Genomic DNA, 22,961 nt, shown 5'->3' with positions numbered 1-22,961 from the left:
GGCTTCGCATCAAAGTTTAATACGCGCACCTGCCCGCATCCCGGCCCTCCCGCGCAGCCCGGCCGCAGCGCTTAGTCACCGCGCTCGGGAGGGCACCGCGCAGGGGTCCCGGCCGCCCCTTACCGGCGATGCGCAGCACGGCCCGCTCGGCCGGGTCCAGCACGGAGCCGCCGTGGATCTTCCGCTTGGAGCGCTCGTGCTTGGGCAGGTTCCAGGGCAGCGTGTCCCCCGGCGCCGGCGACCCCGTGCCCGACTTCTGGCTGAGGTCCTCCTCCTCGGAGAGATCGGCGGAGGACGACATGGAGCAGCGGTAGGACGCGGTGCCGGAGCTCTGCACGGGGAGACACAGACACACGGGGCCGTGGGTACGCGGGAGGACGCGCGAGGGTCCCCGGCCCGGACGCGTGGCGTGGGAAAGCGTCCCCGGGCTTTTGGGGTCGGGACACAAAAACCGGGGCGGGGAGAGAGGAACGCCGCTCACCATCGCCGCGAAGGCGCCGTCGGGCGATCCTCCGAACCCGGAGGCGGCCTTCGGGGGCCGCGCTCAGAGGGATGGATGCCCGCGGCTGCGAGCCCTCCGCCCGCTGCTCCCACAATGAAGCCGGCGGTGACAACAAACCCTCCCGCTGCCAACCGCCGGCGTTTGGCTCCCCCGCCCGGGCGAGGAGCAGAGCTGCCGGCGCCGGTCCGAGAACGCGGCAGGAAAACGCCCGCCCGCCCCCGCAGGGCCACCCGCACTGCACGGCCCCGGCCCCGGCCCCGGCCCCGGCTGGGGGGTTCCACGGGGCGGCCGCGGTGAGCACCGCCCGCCCCGCGCTGAAGGCGGCAGTTTCCCCCGGGAGTCCGTTTAGAGATGTAAATAAGCGCGGATGCAGTGCGGGGAGAGGCTGCTGCCATCCTTGCTGCCCCTTCTGAAGGGTGAGGAGGGAAGCGGAGATGCCGGAATGATGGGGTTGTACGGCAGAGCTGAGGATGTAGGGTACAGTACACCCACACAGGTCACCAGGGCGGGAGGGGGCTGCCGGGGCCTCTCCTCTGTGCCTTCTCTCTGCAGAGATGTGATGCCTGCAGGGGACAGGCGACAGCGACATCTTCGATTTGGGATTCAAGATGGGCGCTACCGTGTTCACCTTTTGAACACACAGCCTGATGCTGGCCCGGGTACTGTATTCGGTTTTTAGGGCTACACCAGCCTCGGTTTGGAGACATGTGCATCTTTGGGCACTTGGCTTGGTCCAGATTCACCCAGTCCATGCGGGCTCCGGGCTGTTGGATACCAAAAAGTGCCAATGTTTTAGGCCTGCCTGGGAGCCCTCTTATTTAGGACATGCCTTGAAATCCATGCGGCTCTGCTTACAGAAGAAATTTGGGCTGTGAATGAGTTCTGATTAAATTCCTTGCTGCTGTCTGAACAGTTCTGTCAGCTCTCACGGGATGGGCAAATGAGCTGTTATTATTACATCAGGGATATTTACCCTTTAAAAAACATATAATTCAGAGAAACGATGTGATGCACAATGTGCTACGCACAGAACTGCCAATAACATAAAAGCGAATGATCTGCTCAGTAAGGTTCCCTTATTTAAAGAAGGACTCCCCCATATAAATAAGGGGATCTCTTATTCCTGGACACTTTGCTGACCTTGTTCGCTCCTATGCCAAGCCTCTTTTCTCCCTCTATAGCACTGGATGGCAAAGTCCAGAGGGTAGGGAAGGAGGGAATGGATGCATACAAATGACTGACTGAATTCTTGATCGCTATATGGCGATGAAGGAACAGCGTGAGGCAGCACAGGAAAATAGGGTTCCTGTGGCCTGTCCACAGCTCCACATTGTGCAACAACAGTGTTCCCTGCAATCCCACCATCCTGCTTTGGGCCTGCGCCTTCCGTTGGTGCTCAGTAACCCTCCATGGTTTTGGACCACACAGGCCCATGAGGATGGAGGCAGATTTTGCCTTTCAGCATCTTCACCTTCTTTGTTTCTAGTTTGTGGCAGGAAGGCTGGAAGTGATACTTGGTCAGTATCTACATAGCAATGGGAATATACAAAGCAGAATGCCTGTTGTTACTGAAGCTTCGAAGAAAGAGATCTCAGCCCTACATTTACCTCTCAAAGGACAACATAATTTTTATCCAGAAAGTTTCCCTTTCCTCAAAGGAGCCCCTGGTAGCCATTCTCACTGATTAAATAACTCCTTTCACAGCTCCTCTTACCCTAAGAAACCAAAAGCACTGTCCGGTGGCCATTCCCTATGTAACACTGAACAGGCCATCTCCTCTATCAAGAGATCCATTCTAGGAACAGGGACGCTGTCCCTCTGACCACAGCACTGGCAGATGAGCTCTGTGATGAGACCCAGCTCCCATGTTTTTGAGAAATTACATGGAACAGGCAGAAGTAGAGCAGCCTTTGGCATCTACGTGTATTCCCATTAGCCATGTTCTTTTAAGTTGTCGGCCTTCATGCACACACTAATGTGCGTCCTAACTAACACTCATGAACTAAACTCACTTTGGCTTATTAACCCTTCAGGAATCATGTTATGCTTATTATCAGTAAAAAAGATAGGATGCTTGGAGAGGAATTTTTCATAATAGGAAGACCTAGCAGACTCGCAGCAAAGAAGCCATGCCAGTGCCAGCTCCCATCTTAGTCACAGTCGGCTTTGTTCCTCAGCATTACTTCTGAGTAACATGAGCACAGAACCATCCAACACCAAAGTGTTTTTAAGAATCTGGACTTTCCTATTCCAAAAATGTTTATAATGAAATTGAACAACTGCTTGGTTTTGCCTGAGCAAATGAACAGCTTTGATAAGAAGTCTCAAGCATTCCATGATTACAGCAGCTTAGTAACCAATTTGGAAAAAAAAAAAATGGAATATTTGTTATATCCTGAAAAGGTTTCTGGTTGATCAGGACAGAATGCGAAAAAAAATTGATTATACTGGGTTAAAATCAAAATACGGAAGGCACCTCTATTGTTACACTGCCATAAGCAAGTGAAAATCGTTAACTGTTGTATATAATCCACTCAAACCTGGATCAGGCCCCTCCTTCCCTGCCTGCCCTGAGACGCAGCGAAGGTCAGGGCTGACCCCTCCGAGCAGGAAGGTCCTCCAGGGCCCTCCCCGATGCTGCCGCTGCTTATTCTGTGCCTCGCCCCCATCGTGCATTCCTCCTGCTCGTTAGGCTAAGGACTCATCTGTCGCCTCTGTTGTTGGGCACGGCCGGGGGGAGCTGTTGGATTTGCATAGTATGTACGCTCAGAGCAGCTTGTGCACCGAAGCCTGTGGGTCGTACATAAGCAGACCTAAGTACAGTTCTGCCGGCGCTAGGGCATTAACGCTGGCGCACGGCTTCCCCGGCAGCGCCGCAGGGGGGTGCAAAGCGCCCGCAGCCCGCACCGCTCCCAGCGGCAGCGGCGTCCCGGAGAGCTGAGCGAATCGCTGCAGGCACCTCGCTGTGCCCTGCCACCAGTGACGCAGCAGCTGTCTGAGTCGGGCTTGCTGTTGCGCTGTAACTGCAAGCTGATTTCCAGTAAGGAGGGGGGGGGGGGGGGGGGGGGGGGTTCAAAGAAGTAACAGTACGCTTCTTGTAAGCGGGATTTGGCGAAGGACCAAGTCATGGTTCTCTTTTGAGGGGAGAAACGAAGACTGTCGTAAGGTAAGCACTACAGATGATCGGGTAGAAAATAGTTAGAAGACTGTGGCAGGCAAATAGTGTAAGCTGACACGCAGCACCATGGCTCCGTCAGATCAGGCACACCCAAACAGGATCTGATACCTTCAGAACGCTGCTGGGTTTTGCACTGTCATTCCTCAAGGGGAAAGAAGAGCAGAGATTTGCTTTGAACATCAGCGGGCTTTCAACTGCCATGGAATCCATGCAGCAGGAACAGCCAGGAGGCTGAGATGATCATTGCATTGTAAAGTTCTCCATATTTATGGCACTGGGGCTTATGCTGTGCAACTGAATCCTAATACAGAAGAATCTTATCTTTGAGAAAAAATTCCATTGCAGTGGATCCTTTCACTTTGCTTTTTGGAAGCTTTTGTGAATTACAGAAAGAATCAGAGAATGGTTTGGGTTGGAAGGGACCTTTAAGATCATCTTGTTCCAACCCCCCTGCTATAGGCAGGGACACCTCGCTCTAGACCAGGTTGCACAAAGCCCCATCCAGCCTGGCCTTGAATGCCTCCAGGAAGAGGCATCCACAGCCTCTCTGGGCAACCTGTTCCAGTGTCTCACCACCCTCACAGTAAAGAATTTCTTCCTAACATTTAGTCTAAATCTACCCTCTTCCAGTTTAAAACCATTTCCCCTCGTCCTGTCGTTACCTGCCCTTATAAAAAGTCCCTCCCCAGAACATTGCCTCATGCTTCTGACTGAGATTAAATCCTCAGTTTAGATATGAGTTCTTCATGTTTCATTCATACTAAACTATTTCAGAGTTTATGGAATACATTTCTTTTGTGGTGCTCATTGTGGACAATGAATAAACATGAGCAGATATAAAATGTTGAATTGTGGTTTACTGAATGTTTCAACAAAATCCTTTCTAATTTAAAATAATTTAGAGTATCAGTTGAATGTAACATGCTATTTTTGCCCCAGATTGAATGATATCAAAGTGGATCAAATTTTATAGTAAAATAACTTAATACATTTAAGACAAAATCTAGGGCAACTGGATGTTCCCATTAGTAAATCTTTACCCCTTTAACCTGATTATATGGTAATGCAATGCAGAATACAAAACACCCAATGTATGTAATCAGGCTGTGTGAGTCCCTGGGGACTGCATGTTGTCAGAAGCCATCAAAATTCAAAACAGACACAGAAATAAAAGTGCAAATAAGGGCAATGTAAAAGCAACTCTGCTAAGCTTTAAAAAAAAGAAAAAGAATGAAAGAAAGGAAGGAAAAAAAAGAAGGAAGGAAGGAAAGAAAATCCACCAATGGAGACTCAGCTCTATTAAATGAGTATTCTTTCCTCTGGTTCTGTGCCAGACATTTAAGAGGACATCCATACTTGAAAGTGCCTTCATTAACAGGATGTGCAAATGTAAGGGCAGACTTTCTGGCTTTTTATACAGTGTTATAGAGTGGAAAGCTAGAAGGCAAATACTCTAAATATGAAACTCCTAAGCATTAAGAGTCTGATTCTACGTTAAACATGTTAGTGAACAGTTAGGGTTCTCACGAAGACAAACTATTACTTTGTAAGAATAGTTTACATTGTCCCTCTGTCTTTCTAATGGCAAGAGAAGACAGAAATAAGCTCTCATTGTTTATTCCTGGATGAGACACAGAACAACGCAGCTTGTATACCACTTCTCATGTCAAGCACTTATTGGTCTGAAGTGATACCATCTTCTGTAACTTAAAAGAAAACAAATTAGTGAATATTACACCACAGAAAGTAGAGGTTTTGTTTCATTTACTTCAGGTAAATGGTGATCTCTTTCAGGAACAACAAGCTAAGAGATGGTCCACATTTGTAATTCCCTGTTAACTGTGAGATGAGCTGAAGGATCAGATACTGTCAAGAAAATGTCCACAGGGCTCAGCCATTTCTACAAATGGCAATGGGCTAAGAGAATAAGGCAGAAAAGTTCCCTGGAGCTCAAAGTACATTGCTGTGTGAGGAACACCTTGTAGGTGTTGCAGCTTGTAGATTTTATTTTTCTTCCTTTTTCAAAAGAATAGATTGGAAAGCAAGGCATACTTCATCCTGTGTAAGTAAGACCTGGATGTAAGCTGGGCCAAATACATTCAGGCTAAAGTAGCCATGTTGTGCCAAAGCCACCAGTTCTCCCAATCCACTGCTTAGTAAAAGTGTACTAATGAATGTGTGATTTTTTTCTGAACATAACTTGAAAATGAATAATATTATCAGCACGACAGCCCTGATATGTTCCATACTTAATCCATTCCTCTATTTCTCATCCACTTCTCTTCAGTTTTCCAACATGAATTGAAGTACTTAACCCTGAAATAATGTACCTACATTTGTAGAAGCAGACAGAAAGTTACTGAAGATTTCTCAGAAGGGAAAATAATAATTCGAGCTCTGAGCATCTGGGAAACTACAGCACGCAGAGAAAGTATTTTAGTTGAGCTTTATACTAAAGCCATCAACAAGTGTTACTTCCATGGTATTTCAAAATTAATGTTTCATAGATATTAACATGAGAAGTACCTAAAATGTCACAATTTCATGGCCTCAAAATTCACAGTCTCTTATTTTTTTGCAGAAGAAATGCATGTATCTCAGATGACTGCTGTATACAGCTGTTGCAAAAACCTCCTATTAAATAAAAAGATTTTAAATTAATTTTTTATTACAGCTATCTTGCATTTATTTAGATCCCCCTGATCTGCCAGGCACAAAAGAGAATAATGTGACAGATAAACTTAAGGTTTGAGGGGGGCACAAATAGTCTTATCTGCTTATTGAGACCACAAGGCAATCATGCAGCAGAGGAAGAATCTGGAATAAGAAATCATTTAGCTTCAGACACTTTTCTCAGCCTTCTAAACTTCTCATTGTAGTTTATATATATGCTTTAATAAAAAACAAATTACTCAGCCAGAAAATCTTTATCGGAGTATGAATGCACTCTGGATTAAAGAAAAAAAAAAGCAAACTGAAGTATAAAATGGCTTTAGAATCTCTGATGAGCACAGATTGCTTTCAAGACAAAAATAAAAAGAGGATTTAGAAGAAATTTTTACATATAATGAAAATCTAAAATTGTGGTCTTGATATGCTGGTGTTAGTAAAAAATGTTAGCATTCTTGGCTGATACTTTTCCCTTCTTTTACAATTAAACATCCATTTGTTCTTTTCCAGCTGTTTCAGTCCAGTGTTTTAAAACAAAGTTTCATAACTTGGCCAATACACATTTAACCATTTGAAAATATAAATTCTTATAATTACATAACACTAGTAATACTGATAGTAATTAAGTTACCAATTTTTTTTCAGTTATAAAATCCATTTTTAGTTCCCATATGTTTGGTTGAAAATATTCCCTGCCCAAGGTTGAATTTTCCTGAAAATACTGAGACAAAGGCTGACTCAAAAGCTTGAGAGTAAGACTGAGGAAAATATACAGTAGTTCTCTGTCAACACTAAGAATATTAAAAAAAAAGAAATTTGAAAGGACTCTAGGCTTTGGACCAGCTATTTCAAATCAAGCTAAACACAGTGCTTTTGTCATTTTTGTTAAAAGTTTGTCAACATTTGCCAGTGATAAGTCTTTGAAATATAAATATCATGTGCTATCCCTGGCACCAGGGAGTATAAAGTGAATCTCTTAAAAGTGTGGTTTTGATCTCACTGCTCCAACTAGAAAGCTGCCGCAGAACCTACTGTTCTCTTGATTAGAAGTAATTTTCCTCTACTGGCACCTGAAATTTACACTTGGTCTTTAGTTTTTGAGATAACAGAGTTCATTTGCTTCCCTGATACAACAGCCTGCATCATATTTCCTCTCAGCACTTTTCAGTTTTGCTGAGCTAGTTAACTTCTTTCACTCTCCTCATATCTGCTCATCTCTGTCATCTAGAAGCCCTTATCTGCAAAGTTAAATAGTTTGATTTATTCTTAGGGCTTAGGTGACTACCAGTGTGATTTTACTGGATTCTTTGCAAACGAGGCCACATTTGAACTTACAGGTAAACCTCTGTAGGCTGGCACTCACAAATCAAAGACTCTCAGGACTCCTACAGCTGCCAGGCTGCTGCCCAACCACCACAGACTGACCACACAAATCCCATCCTCGCAGCTCTTACCTCCCATCTCAGGACACCTATCATCCTCGCTGAGGAGCTGAAGAGGATACTTCCAGCATGGAGATATGTAGACAAAACTGATCTCTTCCCCTAATAGTTGCCTGCAACAGTTGCAAGCTGATGGCAAGGTGGGCAAGAAGCATGGAGAGCAAGGGCAGGCCAGCACCAGACCTGATGGGCAGGAGACTGTTTCTTTTATGCTCCTGTTGATTTGCTCAGCAGTGCTTAGCCAGCGAAAGGAAGAAGCCATATGATCTGAATGCAGAGAGGACAAACACCGGAACCAGCACGCTGGAGGAAAGGGCAGGAGAACTACAGTGGGACTGACAGCCTGAGGGACAAACACTGAGACTGGCTGAGTCTGGAAACACCGTCTGGGGGATGGAGCTGAAGAGAAAAAGTGTTTAAGGGCTCAACAGCCTGCATAAAGACTAGCGGAGAAACAGAGCTGCAAGACAACAGCTGGGACAAGTGACTGTCTGTGCTGGAAAGAGTGGACCACGGGAGAATCAAGGATTTCACTTGCTGGTGCGAAACTGGTAGTGCGGCAACAGAAGGCTCTGAATGAGGTTACCTGATGAACAAGGCAGGCAGGAACTGAGGAGACAGTCTCCAAGAAGAGAGACAAACGAGCCAAGGAAGGTAACAAGGGGGCCTCAGGGAGACACAGAAATCAAAGAGCTGGTTAGACAAGTAGCTCTGAGCACCGAGGTGGCTGAGCCTGGCTGGCTCCGCAGGGGCTGAGACATAGGAATGACACAAGGACTGACAGAACGAGAGGAGAAGGGCTGGGGTCGGCAGAGGAGTAAGCGGTGGGAAGCATGGCTGAGCAGGCAGGAGAAAGGTGGGGCAGAGGCAGGCCAGGAGCAGGCTGGAGGGGATGGAGCAGAAAAAGTGAAGCTTGGGAGGAATGTGCACAAAAAAACATATTCCCTTGGCAGGGGCGGGGTGTAGGAAACCGTAGGGAACTCCACCAGCAGCAAATCTCTGAGAGTTCCTCTAGAAAATTAACTCTTCCGCTGTATTATTGATTCACATGGAGGACTACAGATACTGTCAGTGTCTGAATTTCAGTAGGAGAAATTTCTGTGGCATAGTTCAAATGACAAAACCTGCTGATGAGCCACACAACAGGGCTTTCTTTTTAAGTTAATTTTTTGCAACAGTAGGATCTTAAACACCAAGTTCCTGCTAAAGTACTGTTCTTAAGGTTGCAAAGTCAAGCAGTAAAATGTTACTAAATCCCTCAGCACGCAACCTTAATTCTGCCTTTTTATTTCCACGTCATGATGCAGTTATTACATCCACAGTCTCTAGCCCCTGTTTAGTGCAAGTGATGGGTGATATTCACTCCGTGAAGAGTTGCTCAATATTTGGTTTTACCATACTCTGTTCAGTGAGCAGCCCCAGAACTTTTCTCATGCTACTGAAATACTGATATGAAGAAAAAATTATTTTGTAGACTGTTTCATGGTGCTCTTCACTACAGTAGTATCTGATTGCTTCACAATTAATAATGATCTTCTGCATTACACAGGGTACAAACTGAAACCAAGAGGTCAATTTTGATACCTGGGGTCAAACTAGGGCCAAGGATCTCATTTTTAAGAGTTATTAGAATTATGTATTGGTAATACTGAGAGCCTGGACAGGTGGAGCTCTGTGGTGAGTGGCAGTTTGAGAACTTTAATAAACCTAACTACACACTGTAAGTCAGGCACTTAGAAAATGGAGGATATAAAGTGTTTTAAGCCGGTTGTTCAGCAAGCTCACAGTGACCTTGTGCCCATCATTCTTCAAGGCAGCACTCACTGCTTTTTACAGAAATAAAAGATCCTTTCTCTTCTTGCAATCTCCTGTTTTATTCATTTACACACTCTACAACTTCTGCAGTAAGACTCCCACACATTAGAGTCATCTCAAGAGCACTTCCATCCTACAGTGGATGTACAGAGCACATCCAGGAGTAAAAGAGTATGCCATCATACATTTACAGTCTGTGTGGCAATGTAGATGCATAGTCAACTGAAGTAAAGCTGCATGTGTAACATTAATTCCAGCATTTCCTAACATTTGAATACCTGCCTTTGCCAATCTGTTCTTTTAACATAATACCCAGGTGCAATGCTATATAAAAATACTAATGGAAAATGGAGTCCCTTGCTATATAAAGAAGTACTGTTTATGTGCAACAGTAGGATGTTATACAATACGACTCTGAAGACTGACTCCTGAGGAAGAGGAAACATCTGCATTTAGAGTATAATTACTAGGCATCTGAGAGACAATTACTGGTCATTTTAAGTTGTGCAAACAACACCATCATAACAAAATCATAGCTGATTAGTGTTTTAACCTGCCTCCTACTACTGTACAGAAATTCACTAGAAAAACAATCATTTTAAACCTCAAATCAAGCTCTTAGCACTTTATTGTTGTATTTTAACCAAAAAATATTTTAAAATTTGTAGAGACATCACCTCTCTAACCTACAGTAAGAAACCTTTAAGAAATCCCTTCAAAATCCTAAACTACCTAGGAGCTGGGCAAAAGGAACGGAAGAAACAGGTAACTGCTAGCATGCAGTAGATGAGCTGCAGGGTGGAGAGGGAAAAGCAGCCAAAAGGAAGTCAGGAGCAGGCAACAAGGGAGGAGGTCACAGAAATGAACAAAACAGTGGGAAAGAGTCTTGGTGCAAAACTACTTCAAGAGAATTTATGAGTGGATTTATCTGCTGTAAGAAAAGTGGTGAAACACAGAAGTCCAAGAAACAGGTGCAAATAGCCTCTTGGCCAGCATGTGTGCATTTGGAAAGGAAGAGAGACCTTTAAGGTCAACCTAATGTCCACTGAAGGCTCTCCATTCATTTTGAAGATGACATACGCAACCTACACACTTAGAATAGGCACCTAGAGATATTTTTCAACATTTTTAAGATGACTAGATGCTTAAATCTTGTTAAAATCTTTCCAAATTAATCACCTAATAAGCCCTATCCAGTGCTTCTCAAAATCCACATCAATATTATGTAGATACTGAAGCAAAAACTACACTCATTTCCTTTTTTATGATCATTCATGTGTTCTTTGCATTCATGTGTTCCTTGCATTTCTTCACTATGGCTGCACTCATCCTGAGAGATAATGTCTGCTTTGTGTGCTCAAAGATTTGTCACACGTTCTGAGAGCATTAATACAATGTTAAAAAAATGCTGAAGATGAAAGAAGATATGGTTGTGCTTTGCCATATTTGCTTCTAAATGATTCACAAGAGACACAATCCAACCCAAGCAGATGTCTCCAAAAGAAAGCTATGAATGTAACCTGTAGATTAAATAGCTAATACTCGGAACTAACCAAGTCTTGTGCAGGGTGATGAGTAATTTTGGTATGATGTCTGAATTGGGTCACTCAAAATACCAAGTAAAGTACATCTTGATATTGGAAAACTGGTAAATAGCATCATATTAAGAATAAATGGAAACTAGCAAAATCAAATGGAAATTACATAATGAGACTTGCAAAAAAAACCAAACACCTAAAAAGCCCTTCAGAACAATTTTACCCACAGGAAATATTTCATCTCAAGTAAGCTAAGTGTCAACTAATACCTAGACTTCTATGACTGACCTGGTATCAAACATTTTTAAAACCTCATGTTTTCCTTATAGAATTGTAATACTGTTATTTTTTTCCCCTCATAAATCTTAAGGTTTAAATACATAAAAGCAAAAACCAGAATAGCTGAATAAGACTGGATGGTGCAGCTCACAGTCTTAGATGCACTATAAACTGATTAACTTTGCTTTCAAGTCTGCGTCATCAGACTCTTTACAGTGTAAGCTTCACTTCAGTCACAAGAGCCTCGGTGAAGCCAAATGAGGCTGCTTACATCAGTAGACTTTTAGCATGTGCACCTGAAAGTGAAAGAACGAGGATTACTTACGCCCCAGCCTCTATAGTCTCATCTGCCACTTGTAGTGATCCTGCTATGACAAATGCAAGTGTAAGTTTTGATACATCTCATCATCTTAAATAACCTGGGTGCTCAAATGAGTCAGGTAATTTAGAAACCCTTCAAATGGTTTAACAATGAAGATATCAAAAGATGCTGCTTTGAGATAATCTCTTTTCAGCTATGTATTTAATCACACAGGTTAGATTAGAATTGGCAGAATTCTATGCCTAACTGACTCCACAGCACAGAAGCTATGCACCTCTACTCTAACTCAAGGTTATCTGTTGGTTCCAGGCCACCACAGACAAACTTAATAATTTACAGTGATATAATCTTGCTTCAGATTAGACCACAATGAAAAACACAGATAATATTTGCAAAAGACTTGTAATAAGACCCTGTCATTTTAACAGTTTAAACTTTGCCCTGGAGAAATATCTCTTGACAGCAGCAAACTCACAAAAGGTTCCTTTTTGCGCATTCCTCTTCACTTTCACAAAACTTAACTGCTATTCAGAATGAGCTATCTGATTCTTGAAAGGAGATACATAGGGCTCCTTTGACTTGCATGAAGTCATGCTAATTTAAAGAACACAGTCCTGCTTCTTCTCAGACATTCTCCATTGTGTTAAAAAAATTCAAAGCACACTTTAGTAATAGGTATCCATGCTCTTCTTGGTGTGAAGTGGGCCTAGAACTGTCACCTATTCAGAACATCAGCTCAAATAACACAACTACCAGTGAGGAGAAGACCTACAGGGCACAAGATTTAACATTGTCATAAAAGAGTCACCTCTTACTGCACAATATTATGCTGATGTTTCATTGCAGGAAGATGAATAAAATCAAGTGCTAAAGGGTATTAACTCTTCCTTGTAAAGATCAGCATTAGGCCAAAGTGTAGGAAGGTATAAAAAAATCAGAAGAAACTAATGTTCTATTTCTGCTAACAACTGCTGATGGAGATTTTCAGAATGAAAACTGTATTCAGGAAGATTATTCCCATACATACAATTACACCTAATTTAGTTATGACATGATGCTCGAAAGATCTCAGTTTACTAGAAAGGAAGTGAGAAATAAGCCAAACAAATTGAGATAATTTTGGTCAAGTCCAGGAAACTGCAAAAACTAGATTTACGTGCAATATTGTCAACTAAATACAAGATGATCTAAAGTAGCAGAAAACCCACCATTTAAACATCCAAGAAAAATTTTAAAGAAATATCTGAAAAATGTTTAAGTATATATCTTAATAGAGCAGCAACACAGGCTAACATACTTTGGGGTTGATTAAGCAAAAATTTCCTGGAGCAAAGAAAAAGTTTTCCACAAGGCTGTTATATAATTGCTTTGGAAATACCTCTTATCAGAATACAGGAACAACAACAAAAGACAGATTTAGTCAAAAAGCAACAAAAATAATCATAAAGAGAAATGTTTTATGAGCAGAAATTATATCTTCTAATTAGCAGACATCATACATCATTTTTTCAAGCAATGACTAAGCAGGATATGGCCAGAATTGCCTACAAATAGTTCCATAATGAAAACATCAAGGCAACAGATGATTTATTTATAGTATCTCAAGTGAGCAGAGTTAGGAATAACAGGAAAAAATAATGGAAAATGATGGAGAATTATGCAGTATAACAAGCATTTCTGGCACTAAGTCATGTAAAATTGCATGAAGGCAAGAGCCAAAAGTATCATATTCAAGATGTCAAGACTAAGTGGAGCAAAGCTGCACCAAACTGAAGGATGGATGACTTTGTGATTCTGAGGAACTTTGCAACGCTGCAATGATTCGTCATGGCATGAACCTTACTCACGCTGTCACCATGACATTAATAATACATTGAGAATAACTTAGAATGTCCATAAGGAATTAAATTGGTGACTTATGTTTTCTGGATTGTAATGTAATAATGATAATGATATATTCTTTTTTGTATAATGTGAGTTCATCAATGCTTTAGAACAAAAGACTATCAAAAGAAATATATAACATTGCATAGGAGATATGTGGCAAAAGCAATTTCAATATACTGACACGATGGTGACAGCTTTGAGAGAAGTTTTCTCTAAGCCTGGGATTTATTATTGTTTCAGTGGTAAGTCTTGTCAAACAGGGGCAGATCCATGAAAGGATATGAAAGCAAAGTTACACAGTAACTCTACAGATTTTCTGTTCTTTCACGTATTTATTTTTGCTGGTCCTGAAGTCTCTGACATGTTTCTAACTAAGGGGAAAAACAAACCTTTGTTAGCTTCACTAAAGTATTCTTCAAGCCTGTTTTGCTGCTTACACCATTTCCACAGTTTTAGCCCTTTAATTCAGCACCACCTGTTGCTTTTTTTTTTTTTTTCCATGACGATAATCAGCAGCAGTTGGTAATAGCCTCAGCAATTACAAGTGAGCCTACTTTCAGAGTAGGCCTACCGGAGAAGAAAATGAGGCTGCATCTTGAGTATTGTGTTCAGTTTTGGGCCCCTTATTACAACAAAGACACTGAGGCCCTGCCAAAGAAGAGCAGCGAAGCTGCGGAGGATTTGGAGTACAAGTCTTATGGAGAATGGCTGAATGAACTGGGGTTGTTTAGTCTGGAGAAGAGGAGGCTCAGGGGAGACGTTATTGCTCTCTACAACTGCCCGAAAGGAGGTTGTGGCAAGGTGGGGGGTTGGCCTGTTTTCCCAGGTGACTAGTGATAGGACTAAAGGTAATGGCCTCAAATTGCGCCAGAGAGGTTCAGATTGGATATTAGGAAAAACATTCTCAGAAGTAGTCAGGCATTGGAACATGCTGCTCAGGGAGGTGGTAGAGTCACAATTCCTGAAGGTGTTCAGGAAAAGTGTAAATGTGGCACTGAGGGACGTGGTTTAGTGGGCATAGTGGTGATGAGTTGACGGTTGGGCTAGATGATCTTAGTGGTCTTTTCCAACCTTTATGATTCTATGAAAATTAAGAATAAACAAATAAGAAAGGGAATCCAGAAAAACAGGGCTGGAATGGAAAATAATATAAGAGGTGAGAGAGGGGAAAAAAGGAGAACAATGCAGGTAAAGGATGAGAAGCAAGTAATAAACAGATAAGACCAGGTTTAAAGATAGAGACCTAAGAAGAATAAAGGAGTCAGATGAAGTAGACTGGAGAGCGAGGTACAATGGGAGTGAAAGGAACAGGGTAAAGAGGAAAAGGAAAAAGTTTTAAGAAGAGAAGATATATCAATCAGATCAAACTAAACAATAGGAACAGCAGCAGAGTAAAACAACAGAGAAGTAGAAACATGAGAGAACAGAGGAAACTGGGGAGCAGCCAAGTGAAAATAGAGAAAGTAAATATATTGGCTACTAGGTAAAAATTTTGTCTGGTGTTGGCAACTTTAGCATTCTTTTCTGTGCAGAAGTTTCTTGCTCTCAGGCAATACACTTCCACCAACGAACGCTGTTTTTCAAATCAGCTTCAGAACTTCCTGGTAATTCTTGGTGGTGCATTAACAGAAATCCTGGAAGGTTCAGTTAGGCTGGAGCAACCTTGAGACAATCTTTAATTGGGTATGCTCAGTAGTTACCTTTTTAATAATACTGTCTTAACGGAAGTAGTTCAAGCCTCTCAACGTAGGGGCAGACAGATTAGTTATCAAATGCATTGAAAAGGTGAATTCTTATTAAAAAGAGAAATGCATTATATCTGCAGGAACTATTTTTACATGCACTCACATTAGGAATTGTATTAATGTTTCAATGAATTGTCATATTTCCTCCCTAAAAGTAGGATATCAAAGTTAAAATAACTATGCATAGATCAAGCTGAAGAGCAAAGAGCAAAAGATTTGATGCAAATTTTGTTGAGCAGAAATATTGAAAATACTGTATAAAGCAGAAGAGACCTCAAAAATTGTATGCAGTAATGAGATTTAATATAAATTTGGTTCAGTACATAGATTCTCTGATAAATCTGAATAAGGAATTTCAATAATATCCAATTTCAGTTTCAATTATGTGCTACAAAAATCTGTTAAATAATATTGATGTAAAACTATCAAATAAAATATATGAATATTGACTATTGACTGAATATTAAATAGAAATCAAAATTCAAAAAACCCTCTTCAGAACTGTATTTTTTCAAGTTATGCATCAGCATTAAGTGAAGACTAACGCTGTTATATCTAGTGTCACTGAACATGAGAACTGAAAAGCTCTTTAAAACTGAGGAACAGAATATAGATGGCCCAAAAATCAGAATCACATTACATGCCTCTATAGTATACTTTCAGTGCCACTTATCCCTACAGGTAGAATACTTACAGGTTTTCGAGTTGGAGTAACTTGAACAGAATGATAAAATTCTGGTTGCACTCGGCTGCTTTTCTTGATTTTCCTTTTTCTTACAGAGGTTTCCTGCTCGCTTAGGTGGTGAGCTTCTACTAAAGGCTGTGTTTCCTCAAGGCGAGGTGCTACACGTCTTCTGGCATGTCGAGGACTTGATCTAAAGCCCTGCAACAGAAAAAGCAATCATCACGTTTGACATCTCCCAGAATAGAGCCATGTAACAACAGAGAAATCACACAGGATCTTAACAATGACAATAAGTTGAGGTACAAGCATGCTCAAATTAATGTAATGTCCATATATACTGCATGTAACAATAAAGGGATGTTGCTGAGTGCTGTGAAGACCACATTTGTTTCATATATTTCAATTATGTATGTTACTGACGGAGCTAGTGGCAGTAACTCCTGTTACTTTTCTTTATAAGCCTACACTTAGTCAGTTGAAGTAAATAATTGTAATTTAAAATTTATAATTAAATGTTCCAGGTTCGCTCATGGCCTCATGAGAAATTGATTTGGGGAGTATGAGCAGAAAATGTGCTTTTTTTCCTGAATGAAAGTGAAGAAAAAATTAGTAGCTAGCAACACAATGGCCACTAACTCTTTTTATTAAGAGTTCTGACACTGCTAGATCTAGGAGGAGATCTTACCATTTGGAATAAAACAGTTATGAAAGACAGCTGACCTTTGCTTATTATCTGGGAAACACGTGCATATTTGGACAAAATAATAAACTTGGGAAAAGCTGTCCTTTACAAATGCTTTACAGAGGCTTGCAGTGAAAATCTCTGAACATCAACCAGAATGTCTTACAGCCTTACAAGAATGTCATGTATTTAATAGTAACAGGTATAATGCTGGCAACGTATTACTACCTGCAGAAATTTACACAGAGCATTCTCATATTTTCCTGGATTCCCACAACACCAGTCATCATGAGCATGCAGGAGCCTGCCATGTGTCATTTGTACTGAACACAGTATTGGTTGATATTATGCCTGGCTAGGTTGTAAATCAGTTTCATTTCCTTGGACCCATCATCACTGAGAGCAAATTGGCCAGATCTATGTCCTTAGTGACAGTTTTCAGTTTAAGGACTTAGTTCCCTTTCCAAATGAGGAACAGACACAATTTCTGATTTTCTACCTTCTTTTTCATTTCAGTAAAATGTTTCTATCAATGTCCTTATTCAGTAATTCCAACACTCAGAAGTGACCTGTTCATATAGAGAGTAGAGATTCTACAAATTAAGATTTTAGTTAAAACTGCAGCAGTCCATGCTGTGAACCTTAATGTTCTGAGCTCCTGTCAGGTGAAAACTAGTGGGTACAGTAAATTTCCTTATAAACTTGCTGTTCTTTTTTAAGCACTACTTTTTGCTTTTAAATTACAAAATCAGCATAGAAAAGTTATGCTAAAATGTTGCTATGTTCATAGACTGAGGTAATCAAAAGGTAACTGGGTGGCTTTTTGTGCAAATTGGATTGATTCCTCTAATATTCATGCCACTGCAAGGGAAGAGACCTGCAGTCTCTTCTGGGCATTACGGATGGACAGTTATTTTAGCTCTTTAAGGAAATACTCCATGAATTAATAGCCAAAACACACAAACATATTTACATACACATGCTGGTAATTACTACAGGCATATCTTGCATGCAACATGATGTGAAAAGGCAGAATAGCCAAGATGAAGTGTTAGTGCTTGGATGCTAAACCTAACCTCTTGTAGCAACATTCTGTTCCTGGACAGGAATGGACCCCAGCCCTACTTAGTCCATGCAGGAGGGTAAGTTTGTACATGTGGTGCAACAGGAGTATATACAAAGTAATATACGACATAAAGTACGTATATACTTATATACATATGAAGTATATACGACAAAGATGCAGCCCAAATTTCCTGAATCCGTATTTACAATCCGTCCTATGCCACTGAAGCAAGAGAGTTGTTCAGGCTATGTGTAGGAGCTGACTTTGATTCCATGTATCTTTAATGGAAGTATATCTCTCCACATCAACCAAGACATGCAGCAGGGAAGCTACTGCAGCCAATAGACCTGCACAGATTTAGGAAGGCCTCTAAACATTCCAAGACATAAATCTATGAGGTGTTCCATCATGCTATTGCAGTGGGAGAAGTTTTTGCCCCATTTTCTCTGCACACTGTAAAATTGCTAATATATTTACAGTGTATCATCCATCATGATATTAACACCAGTCAGGATGACAGGGAAAAATACAACACAAGAAGCCTATTATTACAGAGCTTACTTGTAGAATGTTATTATTATTATTTTTCGCAAAAAAAATGTTAGTGTGCATTGGGGTTTATTCCACAATGTAAGAAAATACTCTTTAAGACACCAAAATACTCAGAAATACTGTTTTGATTTTCTAAATGTTAAACAGATTATGATTCATTCACAGATAATGGCAACTGGGGCTGTGTCAGGGGAGGGTCAAGCTATGCACATCACACTTCAGTTGCTCCCTTACCACACTCCCATCCTGCTAGCAAGATAAAACTCTTTGGAAAATATGTTTATGTAACAGAAGAATTTGGTAGAAGCTAAGCAGCTCTAAAAGTGCTTACAGATGCATGCCAAATAGGGTTTTAAGTATGTGGGTCTCCCATCCAGTGACTTCACCTCAAAATACTTCAAGATATACTAATTGAGTATTACGCTTCAATACTAAAAAGTCACTTGTGATTTCCAGAAAGGTCTGCTTATGCACTGTACTTCTCCTTTGTATTTGATATATATTTTTTCTCTTTTGCTGTTTCTTGCTAGCAAGCAAGAAAATGAAATCTTTATCTCTTTAAGAGCTCATCTGCTTCTGCTGCCGAAGCTTATTCTTCACTTGAAGTCATAATCTGTCTGCACTGCCGTGAATGGTTACTCCGGAGAGGATTATAATGCGATGAAGGCAGAGGATCATGATTTCAGGTGGAAAATTGATTCCTTATCAACAAAGATAATGTTACAAGGGCAGAGTCCTTAGACCAAAACCTGAAATGCTTGCTCATTCCTGCAACAAGACCTCGCAGAAGTGCAAAGAAATGCAGAAAGGACTTAAAAGTGATGTAATGGATGGGAGCTGCTATTCCACGCTCAGTGCAAAAACTAGATCTGCCAGAGATTCCTTCAACAGTGAAATGAACAGAGGCACCGTGTGCCACCTGTGTTACTTATCCTTCAGTTGAACCCAAAGTTGAAAACTTGCCATACTAAAATGGCAGTCAAAAAAAAAAAAAAGTGAAAATGACAAAAATATTTGTTTGTTTGGTAAAGAGAGCACTATTTTAGACAGCAAGCCAGAGATGGAGAACAGAAAAGTACTACAAAGTATTCAGGGATACACAGCACACAATCTGAGACCAAGCCACTGAGCAAACGCTAAAGATTTTCAGATCATGCAGGCAACGTGAGGTTGCTCTAACTCTGTTAAGCAATTTGTGCTTTCCAGTGTCATGTGAATGCTGTGCCACTGGACAGTGACAAACCTTTCCTTCTTTGCATTAAGGGATAGCTGTTCCTTCCTGGACCCTACTGCTTCTTCATTTTTTATCATAAATCATGACACAAGACAAACCAAACAAATAAGATTTCAAATACATGTTTTTAGAAAATCTCTTTTCTCCTAAAATAATTGCACAAAGATCACAGATTTACACCATAAGGTATTCTTCCTTAAAGAAGAACCAGGACCAGTTTTAGGTATCACAGAGAAAGACAAGAAACAAAGAAGACCAGAGATTATCTTCTCTCCAAAATCATCCATGCTCATCCTTCTAGTTAGCTCCCTAAAGGAAAGATTTCTGCTTTGGAAGAAGGCTGGGAAGATCTACCTTTTAGCTGAGCTGTGTGAATTAATGCTTTTATGCCTTCTCTAAAAGTTGTGGGGTTCTTTCTGGAATGAAGTGTGGTAACATTGAATAGAACTGCTGTGTCCATCATTTCATCTAAACTAACGATGAATGTTCCAAACTGTCACCATGTGCCAGTGAGCACAGCTGACTGGTTGTATAAAATGGACTCCATGGTAAGATGCTCTGTTAAAAAAGTATCTTCCTATCCAGCCAAATTTTAGGATCACACCTCTGATTCAGGGCCTGATTTGTGCATACAGAAACACTGTGTGGGATCCCTCTGACCAAAGCTCAGCAGATCTCCCCAGACTCCCTTCGCAACAGATGAAGTCAGCAGGTCAGACAAACCTGGAGCAACTGCTTCTCTCCACTGGCCGTAAACGAAGCCCAGGCTGACTGCTTCACTCACAGATGGCTGTGCTCTAAGTGTCCAAAATCAAACAGTATGAATCCGACTCATGATGAATGTGAGGATTTTGGTCTGCCTTGGATACAGTATTCATCCTTCCACCTACACTGTATCATCAGGCTTCCTCTTATTTTCCCTTTCCTGTAGAAATAACTCCAGTCTTTTCCATCAGTTTTGTGTGAGAGTTTTACATGTCCTCATGCACTAACACAACTCTTCTTGGATCCACATAATTTAGCACATTATTCTTATTAATTTCAATTACTGATATATATAGTAGTATGGTGTGATTTTCCATTCCATTTAAATATTTCCCATCTTTTTTTTTTTTTTTTGATCAAGCTATACATCTGACAGAGCTCATCAATGAATTGTAATTCAGAAGATCCTTTCTGGAGACTATAACCTTAAAAATCAACAAAGTGCACACATGGCTTTTCTCTGTAATATGACCGGCTCTACATTTATTGACATTGAATATCACATGTCCCATTCTTCAGAATGTGATGTGGTCTGTTATTTGATAACCAAGTGATACTCTGCAGGCTTTATGTCATTGTCTATTCCCCTTCCTACTTCATTCATTAATATTAAAAACAGGCTTTTGAACCTTCTTAAATGAGCTCTCTAATTTTTGCTTTTAATGAGGACATTTTGGATAAGCTTTTTTTCTTTTACTTTCTTCATTTTTCTCTTTTTCTTTTTAATTGTTTATCTGATCTTTTAATAGAGCCACATGAATGCAGCAGTGCTATCCCATGAGTGCATTATTGTTTCAGTGACACAAATCTTTGCTCCATTCTTTTGTTATGCTGTTTACTAATGCACCTGGTCCTTTTTTCTCTCCATTCTAGCCTTTTACTATCCCTACTGCCTTCATCATGCATTATCTACTATCATATTAATTCTTCATTTTTTTCCAATATGAATTTTATGTAGAATGTATCAGGAGTTAGAAATCTAATTTTGTAACTTAATCTTTACAGCAAACATGTATTTTCAAAGTCACCATGAGACGTAAGAGTGCCTTATCTGATGTCCAGATGCATTAACTTCAGTGGACACTGAGCTACAACCCCAGTTTACCTTTTGGCAGGGCTTCAGTAAACTGCAGAAAATCTGCTAGTCATCAGTAAGCAACATTTCAGCACACCAGCAGGAATGGCAACAGAACTCAACTGTATTTGCAAATGCCTTTACAGATATTTGAGTTTCTTAGCTTAAATGACAAGGCTGCACACCTAGCTGACCAAGGGAAGCCAGATGATGTAATCTTTTTGGATTTCAGCAAACCTTTCAATACTGTTTCTCACAGTATCCTTTTGGACACAATCTCCACCATGCAGCTAGGCAAGTACATAGTATGATGGGTGAACAATGAGTTCTGAGGTCAGGCTCAAAGGCTTAAAGTAAATGGGGTTACATCAGGCTGGCAGTCACTCACTAGTGGGGTTTCCCTGGGCTTCATTGTAGGTCCAGTACTCTTAAATATTTTCATCAATGACTTGGACACAGAACTTGAAGGTATATTAAGTCTGTGGACAACACTAAATTAGGAGGAGCTGTTGACTACTTTGAGGGTAGAGAGACCTTGCAGAGAAACAGTGACAAATTAGAAGGCAGGGCAATCACCAACTGCATGAAGTTTAACAAAAGCAAATGCCATATTCTGCACCTGGGACAGGAAAACCTGTCTTTGTTTACAGACTGGAGTATGAGAAGCTGGAGAGCAGCCCCTCAAAAAGGGATCTTGGGGTTCTGGTTGACGGCAAGTTGAACATGAGCCAGCAGTGTGCCCTGGCAGCCCAAAGGGCCAACGCAGCCTGGGGTGCCCCAGGCCCAGCACTGCCACTGGGTGAGGGGAGGGGTTGTCCCGCTCTGCTCTGTGCTGTGTGGCCTCACCTTAAGCACTGCATGCAGCTTTCAGGTACCACAATATAAGAAGGATATAAAACTATCACAGAATGTCCAAAGGAGAGTTATAAAAATGATGAAGGGCCTGGAGGACAAAACATATGAGGAGCAGCTGAGGTCCCTTGGTGTGTTCAGCCCAGAGCAGAGGAGCTGAGGGGAGGCCTCATGGTGGCTGCAGCTCCTCACGGAGCAGAGGGGCAGTGCTGAGCTCTGCTCTCTGTGACAGCGACAGGACCCGAGGGAACAGCATGGAGCTGTATCAGGGGAGGGGCAGGGGGGGGTTAGAAAAAGGTTCTTCAACAGAGAGCAATGGGCTTGGAACAGGCTGCCCAGGGCAGTGGGCATAGCCCTGAACTGCTGGAGTTCAAGAAGCATTTGGACAACACCCTCAGACATACGGTTTGAATTTTTGGCAGTCCTGTGTGGTGCCAGGAGCTAACTCAATGATCCTTGCAGGTCCCTTCCAACTGAGGATCTTCCATGAAATGCACTTTTGCAAATATACTAATGAACATCAAAGCCAAAGGAAAGATACCCAACCCTGTGTGCTTGCTTTTAAGGTTTTTGATGGTGGTTGTGTGTGCATGAGAATTGTCATCTATTTATCCCTGTCAATTAATGGTGTCAAGAAATGGTCTTTGAATTGTCGATTACTGCCTGCTTAAA

The 22,961-nt window shown here is 41.5% G+C and overlaps 1 protein-coding gene and 1 long non-coding RNA gene across 13 annotated transcripts in view; one reads left to right on the top strand and one right to left on the bottom strand.

Moving 5' to 3' along the window:
- The window catches only part of DST (dystonin), a 299,648-nt gene that overhangs the window by 267,053 nt on the left and 9,634 nt on the right, over positions 1-22,961 (bottom strand). For 9 of the 11 annotated variants that reach the window (XM_021391653.1, XM_021391636.1, XM_021391639.1 and 6 more), the window contains exons 3-4: positions 16,073-16,261; positions 124-331 (exon numbers count right to left, since the gene is read on the bottom strand). In XM_021391653.1, the coding sequence (XP_021247328.1) occupies positions 124-331; positions 16,073-16,261 (397 nt within the window). Of the gene's footprint in view, positions 1-123; positions 332-481; positions 620-7,804; positions 7,943-16,072; positions 16,262-22,961 lie in introns of those variants that run through there. The other 2 variants (XM_021391642.1, XM_021391643.1) reach the window with 2 other exon arrangements.
- Positions 175-20,995, top strand: LOC110396199. Of its 2 annotated transcripts, none has more exons than XR_002436833.1 (2): positions 175-310; positions 7,688-20,995. It is a non-coding gene; the product is annotated as an uncharacterized LOC110396199 (long non-coding RNA). The 2 variants fall into 2 exon arrangements; XR_002436832.1 differs by lacking the exon at positions 175-310 and adding an exon at positions 1,104-3,668.

The sequence above is a fragment of the Numida meleagris genome, chromosome 3 (assembly GCF_002078875.1).
Source record: "Numida meleagris isolate 19003 breed g44 Domestic line chromosome 3, NumMel1.0, whole genome shotgun sequence".
NCBI classification, from domain to species: domain Eukaryota; kingdom Metazoa; phylum Chordata; class Aves; order Galliformes; family Numididae; genus Numida; species Numida meleagris.
The sequence above is the reverse complement of the archived record's forward strand: the minus strand, read 5'-3'. Positions and strand labels throughout refer to the sequence as shown.